This window comes from Engystomops pustulosus, chromosome 3 (assembly GCF_040894005.1).
Source record: "Engystomops pustulosus chromosome 3, aEngPut4.maternal, whole genome shotgun sequence".
NCBI classification, from domain to species: domain Eukaryota; kingdom Metazoa; phylum Chordata; class Amphibia; order Anura; family Leptodactylidae; genus Engystomops; species Engystomops pustulosus.
This window is the reverse complement of record NC_092413.1, coordinates 188,197,698-188,208,044: the sequence shown is the minus strand read 5'-3', so window position 1 is coordinate 188,208,044 and position 10,347 is coordinate 188,197,698. Positions and strand designations below refer to the sequence as shown.

At 41.1% G+C, this 10,347-nt stretch overlaps 1 protein-coding gene and 1 long non-coding RNA gene across 3 annotated transcripts in view; one reads left to right on the top strand and one right to left on the bottom strand.

The window, feature by feature from the left end:
• The window catches only part of LOC140122477 (uncharacterized), a 58,632-nt gene extending 57,554 nt beyond the window's left edge, over positions 1–1,078 (top strand). For both annotated transcript variants that reach the window (XR_011854332.1, XR_011854331.1), the window contains one exon: positions 722–1,078. This is a non-coding gene — a long non-coding RNA (uncharacterized lncRNA). The remainder of the gene's footprint in view (positions 1–721) is intronic.
• Positions 1,079–4,854: 3,776 nt separating this feature from the next.
• Positions 4,855–8,624, bottom strand: RNF7 (ring finger protein 7). Its single transcript, XM_072143391.1, has 3 exons — positions 8,407–8,624; positions 6,282–6,329; positions 4,855–5,166 (listed from the first exon to the last, which is right to left on the bottom strand). Exons 1-3 carry the CDS (start codon positions 8,561–8,563, stop codon positions 5,048–5,050), a joined length of 324 nt encoding a protein of 107 aa, XP_071999492.1. The 5' UTR covers positions 8,564–8,624; the 3' UTR covers positions 4,855–5,047.
• Positions 8,625–10,347: the final 1,723 nt, after the last annotated feature.

Here is a 10,347-nt window from a genome sequence, read left to right as displayed (position 1 = left end):
CTGTGCATAGTGGTATGTGCCACAAGAATGCAGTTAGGACAACAGAGAGTGATGCCTTGTTTGATCTGGAACAGACCACTGCGCACTAATAACAAGGGGTTCTGACTACACAATCATACAAGACAACAACAATAAATATATTACGTTACAAAAATTGTATTTTGTCATTATCACCCTATTATTGTACAAACAGTGGACCAACACATAAGCTTATTAAAATTAGGTTTTCTCTAAAAAAATACTTTTATGCAATGCGCCCCAGAAAGTGACTTCCCAAAATAGTTGCCATAAAGTTGGAAGCAATATAATACACTGAAAATAAGGTTCCAACTTTAAAAAGATCAAAGAAAATTACCTCCCTTTTTCCCCTAGATGGAACATGCCTCATCCTATACTTTATACCTTTTCTCTATCAGTCCAATCTGCTATGGTTAGGTTTTTTTTTTTTTTTAAATTTTGTTAATTTTTTCACTTTTTCTTTTGGAATGTTAAATCTACGCTCATCTCTTTTAACTCACTGGCATTTATTTCTATTTACTTTTTGTAGATGTCATACCAAGGAAATAAGGACTATAAACAGTAAAAAAAAAACAACAACCCCAGTGGTAGCATGTGTTGTACTATTCCATACTGCAGCTCCTGACTCAAAGCTCTAATAGGGGGCCCTGTTCTAACTGAAGCTAACGTTTTGTTTCATTTTTTCTGCATCTTTCTCCTTTAGTGAGCAGTGAATCTGAAATTCTTCTAAGAATATTTCCCTTGGTGATTCAGCTCTGAGGAGAGAAGACTATCCAGAGACTGTCTGTAAACAATAAAGTCAATCAACACTTTATCTCCCTGCTCTGTCAGTGGAGAACAGGACAGAAAGCTGATTTACACAAACCGCTTAAAGGGAACACGTCACCAGATTTTACACTATTAAACTACAAGCCCACTCTGGTTGGGTATGAAATGCCCTTTCCAGAATTTCCAATAAAGAATTTCCTACAGGAGGAGTATGACTTGTGTCACCCCTATCTCTACGGAACCTATGGAAACATGCTATTGAGGTCATATTAAAGAGAGAATACTCATCCAAGAGGGGATTCTAGAAGCACATTTTGTACACTACCAGAGGGGGCTAGTAGCTTATTGGGGTAAAATCTGTTGACAAACAAGAAAGGCAGGGGAAAAAGAAGGACACATGGGCATATTTAGTTAATAAGTTATATTACAAAGTTTACTTTTATGCACCATTTATTTATACAATTTTATGGCAGGTTTAGATACACTTTAATGCAAAATAACAAATTGAATTGTGGCAAAGAATAAATCCTATAACACTGTAACGCAACACAACGTTATAGTACAACATGGTGTAATAGGGGCTGTATGGAGAAAGCATATTCCATAAAGGCGACACTTGCCATTAATTGTAGTTAGCCTGTTAAGTGCTGTGGTCTCATGACATCATCATAGGTTGTCTCCCATCATCAATTGGTTGTCTCCCAGGACTGTCATGCAGCCTGATCTGTAGTGAATTCAATATTTACTGCAATACTGCATTATTGTAGTGTAGTGTATCTTCGTTCCATTTCATGTAATTTTTTGATCTGCATTTTCTGTTCCGGCGTTCTGTTCTGTTACAGGAGCAGAACACACTTGAACTTTTAGTGGCGATGGAATTGCCTTATTATGGGAGTTGGACAGTAACATCATGGGGTCCATAATTTTACAAAGAAAAAAAAAACGGTGCCACCTGCCTCGCTGTTCTTTTTCATGCAAATGCCTGAGCATTTTAATCTTAGAGATTATAGGCTGTACTGCAGTTTCCTCTCTATGATTGACCTGAATAAGAGCCTTGTAATGCCAGAACTCTCTAGCCTGGTGCAGCACAGTGATCCAGCTACAGCCGGTCTGTACTATTTACCCTCCCTACAATAGTCTAGGTAATGCAATGGGAACAAATCAGCATGTAATAACATAAGCCTTGAACATGTTTCCCCAAGAAATCCCTGGTGGTGAAAGACAAGGCAAATAACAGCTGAGCTCTGTTTTACTCAGGCTGTGTGTTGGAAAACCCAAACTTAGCTCTGCAGCACCGAGCGTTGCAGGTCATGTTCAGTTCGACTGTAGTGGGTTATATCTGCCCAACACATGGGCCCTAAAAATAATTTTTTACCAAAAAGTAACTGTTGAAGAAGATCTAACCTCTGGATATTTAGTGGTAGATTCCTAAGCCACCCTCATCCAGGATCTCTTCTTAAATTTTGATTTTAATTTCTCCTGTTTGAAAAAAAATTATAACTTTTTAAAATATGCAAATGAAACTCAGGAGCCCTCAGGTCCCCTCTGTGCTCCAGCAGCATTGACAATTACCCGCCTCCACTAGAGGGAGGTGGTGAGAACATGATGGGGGAGGTGTGTATTCAGTATTCAGGAAGACGGGTAATTATCAGTGATCACTGGAGATTAATTGGCATATTTTTAAAAGTCTTGTCCTGAGGAGCTGCTTTAATAAGTATGATCCATAGGGTAGATTTCATTTAAAGTACATCTACCACCACGAGGATTGATTGTATGCAAATAAGCCTGAGGGGCTCTAGGCCCCATTAACACCTATGGAGCCTGGAGCCCCTCAGGCTCATTTGCACACAGTCCTTCATCCTGGTGGTAGATGACCTTTAATCTAATGTGCCCATTACATTTGGATCCAATTCAGATAGCACTATTGGAGCTGGGGAACATGAGCCAGCCACATCTCCTGGCCTTGAACCTGCTGTCTTCACAGCATCATAGGAATACATTAAGCTGTAGGTCTGCAATCATTCTAGAATTTACAACCCCAAAGATCATTAGGATTCCATAATGGGCACCATCATGAAGTGTACCATCTATTTTACACTACACATACCTGTATTACTTGCTGGTCTTATGTCCTAAACTAATTGCAATGTAGATATTGGTGATGCTGGAAGTTCGGATTCTTAGACCTATACTCAGGCTGGGATTTGTAGTTGCTAGAATAAGGTAGGTTCATGAAGTAAACCGGTGGTTAGATATGTGTTAGAACGCGCTATATTAGTTTGCCGGTGTTAAAAAAAAACACTTATGAAAGTGAAAAAAAATATATATATTTTTTTTTAAAAAGTACCCTCTTCCTAGACACGGTGCCCTGGCCTGATTGTGCCCATTCTGCCCTCAATGACATCAGGCTGGTCAGCTCTAGCTTATGTCAGGCCATGGCAGATTATTGCCACTTACTACTCACAAAATGTAATTTCTTTCTCTAACTAAAATTTACAGGTCATGGTAAGAAAGTTGTCAAAGTGATATCAAAGTGTGTGTTACCTCCCTAACCTACAATAACAAGTTCCCTTTAAATAGAGGTTCTGCAGCAGCTACGCTGAGCAGCTTCTCAGTGATAATGGTCACTATCTATGTAGCCGCTGACTGATGTGAGGAACAGATCCAGTGCCAACCCGTCCAATGGTTTTAAACATCTCCCAAAGGAAAGATAGTGTGCAGTAGAAGATAAATAAGAGAAACGCTGAGTTTCTGAGCATAAGAAAATACAACCAGGACCCCTAAGGTAAGACAGTAGGGGCTTATTCACATACGGCTAAACTAAATGTAATACTTTTTTTAAAATGGACTGTGTATTTGTTCCATTAATCATATATCATTGGCGCAATATGGATGATACAAAAAACGTACAAGCCATAAAATAGTTGCAATTTCAGGCTCTGTCAGGAATTGCAAATAATTCCTCCATATGAGGCGGCTGTGGAGAGGGCTGTGTCGGGCAGCAGAGTGGGCTGGCACCAGGCATCTCTACCCTGCACAGGTCATAGCACCATTCTACAGCAGGTAGAACTGCCGAGCAGCCACTGGATATATCTGGAGGCCGAGGCTTTCTGTTATTACTGGCATGGCAGGAAGGGTGCGGTTTACATCATATGCTGGCTCACCTGTGTATAATAAATCCTCCTGTAGAACCCATATTACCCCACTGACACCCCCTCATTTTATACTCTTAGACACCATATCCAAAAGAAATGTTCCCTTCACTGTACGGAAGAGAAAACAAAGTACATTTGGGAGTCTGTTCCTTCACAAGGCTTATTAGTATTATTATTAATAGGCTTCTTGGAAGTCAGACGTTGACATACAAGGGGTTGTCTTTGTTAAGGTAGCACCTAAAGTTTTTATTTTTCCAACCCTGGAGAACCTGTTTCCATATCCCTTACTCAGACCAGGCACCAGAAATCACCTAAATGGTTCACTTTAGGCACAATTAAAGGACATCTACCATCAGTTTTACCGATTGTAGATGTGTCCTACTAAGAAGATCCACAGGACTTCTTTAATTATAACTCTATGCCCTGTGATTGCGGTAATATAGTATTATGAAAGTTATGCTACTTGGTTTGGGGCGCTCTGGCTAAGTCACTGGAGCGCCTCACCATTTAATTTATTTCCTCCCCGTTCCAATACTTGTCGTGCCATTCACCTGCTCTATGCACTGGCGGGACCTGTATCAGAACAAGGTCCCAAACGAATTATCATCATTTTTAGTTCCTCAGGAACTTAACAGGACATATCTACCATCAGTTTTAGATGTCCTTTAACCACTTTCACAGATATCTGAACAAAAAAAACAAACGAATAACTACCGTATATACTTGAGTATAAGCCGACCCAAGTATAAGCAGAGGGCCCTAATTTTACCACAAAAACCTGGTAAAACCTATATTTTTTTTACTCGAGTATAAGCAGAGTTTGGGGTTTCAGCACATTTTTTTTGTGCTGAAAACCTAGGCTTATACTCGAGTATATATGGTAATTTATATAATTCTAATAATAAGCAACACAAAAGGTAAGTAACTTTATTCAGCAATAAGTATAATCAGTATCTTCGGAGGATACATGAGAGTATTCCAGAAGTTTCCATCCGTGTATCCATCAGTTAGTGTCTTATTAAATATTTCCAGTCCCTCACATGGAGTACAGAGATCTCTGCACCGGAGTTGAATACTAGCGATTATTGATGTCTGGATCCGGGAAATTATTTTCCTATTCTTTGCACCACCCAGTCCTGTTGGCACAATGGGCAGCGGTTGTTCTGCTTCACCCATAGGGACATGCAGCAGTTGTGGAACGAGTGATTACATTCTCCCCATACCACTGTAAGAGAACAGAGCACAGTGTTTGGATTAGGACGCCATAATGGATCGCACAAGGTGTGGGGTCTGGACGCTTTATGGATCTGGAGGCGGCAGTCACAGCTTTTATTATTCACATATCATGAGCCACAATAATATACAGTATATATAAGGAAAGTTATAGAGAAGAGGTACAAGAAGACGAAAGACACTGCACTCCTCGGAAGGAAAAAGGGCTTCCTATCCTGCGTTCACGTAGCGGCGATGCGAATTGTATGCGGATCGCAGCTATTACCAGCAATGTGGGATCTGTACTAGTACACAGCATGCTCTTTTAAGAGACTTACCCACAAATGATAATACCTTCTTAAGAGACCAAAGAGATTAAAAGTAAAGACCCTGCTAATCCCGGCAGTCCCTGACCCTACTAACCTGGGAAATTACCATAGGCAGAAAGACGCAGCACAACGTTCAGTATCAGAGGTGAAGGAATTCAGCGTCTGGGGATTTTTAGGTTGTCATGCGACAAAATTATGCATATTTTCTTGGTAAAATATAGGAAAGCATAGCAGAGTGATATTAAAGGGCTTCTCTAGATGTGAACCAACCACTCCATCAATTACTGATCATTGGGATCGGTGGGGTTTTGACAGATATCCCCCATCTTCTGATTAGGGGATATCAAACTTAGTACAACCCCTTTAAGACACTGCCTTATACCCTGTGATTTGGCAGAGAGAATACGCAGCCATTTCCCTGCAGCGACCACTGAGGAGGAAGACCCCCCACCACGTAACACAGTAAAGGCTACAGAGTGAGTCTACGTTAAAGGGGTTGTAGCAACTAAGATGTCCCAAATCCACAGGATAGGTGATACCAAGCCGATCTGTGCTCAGGATAACTACTACCACCACTGGGCTCCGCAGGATGAGCACACAACCCGCTACTCCATTTAATACTAAGGGAGGGGGTTAGAAAAGGCTGAGCACAGCGCTCAGTGATCACTAGGACTAACAGACAGTAAATGGAAGCTTTGGAGATGCCGAGTGAAGCGCTTAAAAATCTGTGATGGAGGTTTTCCCGGTGGGGAGGAGGTTTCCTTAAAGTAGAGATGTGCAAGAATACAGGGTAACCTACCTACACAGTCCTCCTGTTTGTTTTCAGCTTGGCATCGGAGGCAGGCATCTAAAAATAATAAAATGAAATCAGGTTCACATCCACAGAATGCCGGGCGACACGTTAGGTTACACTAGATGCGCAGTACTGGCGAGTTTCTCTACAGCGCGGTATATATAAAAGCCAGAGGGGAAGTGCCGCCAGATGCATGAGACGTCCACTTGTATCAATCTGCATTGGGATCCGCAGCAGTTTTTCTGTACTTTGTTCATGAAATATAAACTACACTGCAACTGTTACTCTGCAGATTTTCCAGAATAGAAAAGCTGAATTTAAAACGAAACGTGTGGGTGGTGGTGGGGTGGGGGGGGGGGTATCAGTGGCTGGCCACTGATACCAAAGTTTAACAGGGTAATGTTAAAGAGAACCTGTCACATGGATCATGCATTTTCACCCAATGACGGGTGCCCATATTAATTCCCAATCTGCTTTTATAATTGATATTACTGCTGTCGCTCACTATAAAAGTTAAACCTGGCTCCCTGCCAGCAAACTAATTCATGGGGACATCCGTATATCGTCATCATCATTATGTGCTCTCCGCTGGCATCATCATTTCCTCCCCTATTTTCTGCTAGCGCTGTACCTCTTGCAGACATGATCTCACAGAGATTTGTTTTGAGCATGGAGACAGCTAAGGGCTGCATGAAGGAGGGTCGGAGGAAAGAAGGTCTAGAACAGTGGTGGCGAACCTACGGCACTGGTGCCAGAGGTGGCACTCAGAGCACTCTCTATGGGCACCCGGCCATCACCCAAGCACAGAGTTCGGCAGACAGCCAGGACCCTCAAAGGAGCTACAATGATAATTTAAAACATCTTCTTCTTTCTACTGTATTGGTGCTATTACAATTTAAACCTTTGACAGAGCAGGGAGTCATAAGTTACTGCTTATATTGCTGCATTGGCACTTCGCTAAAAATATGTGGGTTTCGGTAGTAGTTTGGGCACTCGGTGTCTAAAAAATTTGCCATCACTGGTCTAGAAGAACAGGTAATGATGATGATGATTGACCCGCAGACACCCCCATGACCCGATGCAATTTGCTTGCAGGGAGACACATATACTCTTAAAAATGAGTTGAGCCAGTAATGTTAATTATAAAAGTAGACTGAGAATTGGTATTAAGTCTATGGGAACCTGTCATTAGGTGATAATGTGTTATCCTGATGACAGGTTCTCTTTAAGACCCTAATAGGGTTATCCACATTATACTTACCCTTTTTGCTGTTTACCACAAGTCATGCATGTTGAAATGCACTGTGATTTCTAACATACCTTTGTGCCTTTTCTGAGAAATTCCCATTTTAATCCCTATGTTAATCAGGCAGTCAGTGATTTTGGGGCATGTCCTCAGCAGTGGTAGACCTTACCCCTGTCTGGACTTCCAGCCTCTGTCATATAAGCTGAAGATTTGTCTGATTTATGCAGGATTTGTTGTGCTCAGGGGCTCAGGGCACAACCTTCATGCATCAACATACTCATTAGCATAAGGATTAAATTGAGAATATCTCAGCAACAGCATATTAGGCAGAAATAATAAATGGAAATCATGGAAATCACACTGTGCATTGCACTTCCACATGCTAAATCCTCTCAGGCACGACTTTAAGAAAATCTACCATCAAGGTACAAGACAGTGGAGACTGTGGTAATCTTATATTTGTCATCCACGGCCCGCTTCCTCCTAAAATTATGCTAATGAGCCAGAAAGGCTCCTGTGGAGGTTACCAGAGCCCCTCCATGTTTTGGCTTCACAGTGATAGTGGTGGGGTAAAGCTCCTGCACAATGTAACAGCTTGTGGAGCTACAGCTCAGAGGGGTTCTGGTAACACCTCCCAGAGCCCTTCAGGCTCATTAGCATAATTATAAAATTGTGTGTCTTCAGCCTAAGCACATTCCTCCTATGGAGAGGGGGAAGCGTCTGATCACTCAATGTCTCACCAATGATAAAGGGAAAAAAACCCTTTAACAAAAGGACATGGGCTGAGGGTCTCCTCCATGCAAGTTACACAATGATGTACAGTGCACGCAGCTCTGGTGCAGGGCCGCAGCCCGCGCCCTGTCCCCTCCGGGCACCCGTCCTCACCCATAACCTGCACCCGGCAGATGGCGCACGTGTCGCACTCCACGTCCCAGCTCCACATCGCCACCGCGTTCCATTTCTTTAGAGAAAACATCTTGACACTCGGCCGGGTGAGCTCCGCCCGCCGATCAGCCATACCGGTATGGGGGCGGGATGTCATCTGCCCTATAGAACGGCGTGCTGACGGAGGGAGACCAATCAGGGAAGTGATACGGAAAAACCGGAACCCCGGATGGCTGAAGCGACCAATCACGTAGCAGGAGCGTGCAGCATTGCCTTACACGTCCAATAACAGCGAGAGACGATGACGTCATCGGCAGTGATGCCGTGAGGGAGTAGTTACAGTTGAAGACCAGCAGGGGGAGCGCGTTTTATGTCATTTTACTGCATTGTCTGAACTCCTGTCTCCTATGAAGGTTTTTCCCTTCTTTTTAAAAATTTTTTCTAATACCCTGTTTCCCCGAAAATAAGACAGTGTCTTATATTCATTTTTGCTCCTAAAGAGGCACTAGGTCTTATTTTCAGGGGATGTCTTATTTTTCCATGAACAAAAATTTACATTTATCGTTGAACAAAAAATCTACTTCTCTAACATCCTTATGACTCTCCAAACTCTGAATTTCCTGCTGTATTTCTTGTGACTCCATTTCTATTAGAATCATTGGCCCCAATCTCTTGAATCCATGAATTCTTCCCAATGTCACAACCTTCTGCAGCATATAAAAGATTTCCTAATACTAATGTATGGCGTGGGGGGAGCTGCTGCAATGGCTGCCGCTAGGTCTTATTTTCAGGGGAGGCCTTATATTTCTAAGCCTGAACAAAAATGTACTAGGTCTTATTTTCGGGGGATGTCCTATTTTAGGGGAAACAGGGTAGTTATGCACATCATACAGTTAGGCCAACAGCCCAAATTTGTTACTAAATAACATTTACCATGTGTCCACTTTGTGTTGGCAAAGTTTTATTCATGTTATTTTATTTTATTAGGACGTTCGGAGGCTTACAAATCGAATAGCAATTTTTTTTCGAGTTTTCAAGGTAATTTTAGATTCAATTATTAAATATTTGAGGGATTTTAAAAGTTCTATTATTAAAACATCAGCTCTCGCACTATTCAAAACCGCCTTTGGTAAGGTTTTTAACCCTTTTAGCATCTCACATTAGTTAAAACAATAGGGAGGCTTTATATGGAATTTTCATATTTTGACAATAAAATATTTTTTTGTTTGATGCACCTTATTTCATTATTTTGACTTGTTTTACAGCATACAGGCAGTCCCCGGGTTACAAACAAGATAGGTTCTGTAGGTTGGTTCTTAAGTTAAATTTGTTTGTAAGTCAGAACTGTATATTTTATAATTGTAACTCCAAACAAATATTTTTTGGTCTCTGTGACAATTGGATTGTAAAAATGTTGGATTGTCTTAAGAACCAGGATTAACACTAAAGCTTCATTACAGACACCTGTGATAACTGTTATAGCTGATTATTGTAGCATAGGGATAAAGTACAGTAACTTACCAACATCCAGAGGTCCGTTTGTAACTAGGGGTTGTCTGTAAGATGGGTGTTCTTAAGTAGGGGACCGACTGTATAGAAAGTTTGGCGAAAATGTTTTTACATTTCCATGTTCTAAGAGGCTTAGCACTTTTATTTTTTTGTTGGCAGACCCATTTTAGGGCTTATTTTTTGCGGGGTGAGTTGTACTTTTTATTGGTATCATGGGGCAAATGTTACTTTTTGAGCTTAGATGTGAAAATGTTGTAATTTTTGTGTGTTTTTTTTAATGCCCTTCACCATATGGCTTCAGTAGAATTTTTATTTTATTGTACGGATGTGTCATTAAAAGACTTTTATTCTTTTTTTTTGTTTCAACAAAGTTTTATTAAATAGAAAAACAAAATTGTGTCTTTTTATTCTTTTTTTTAATGATTTTATTTG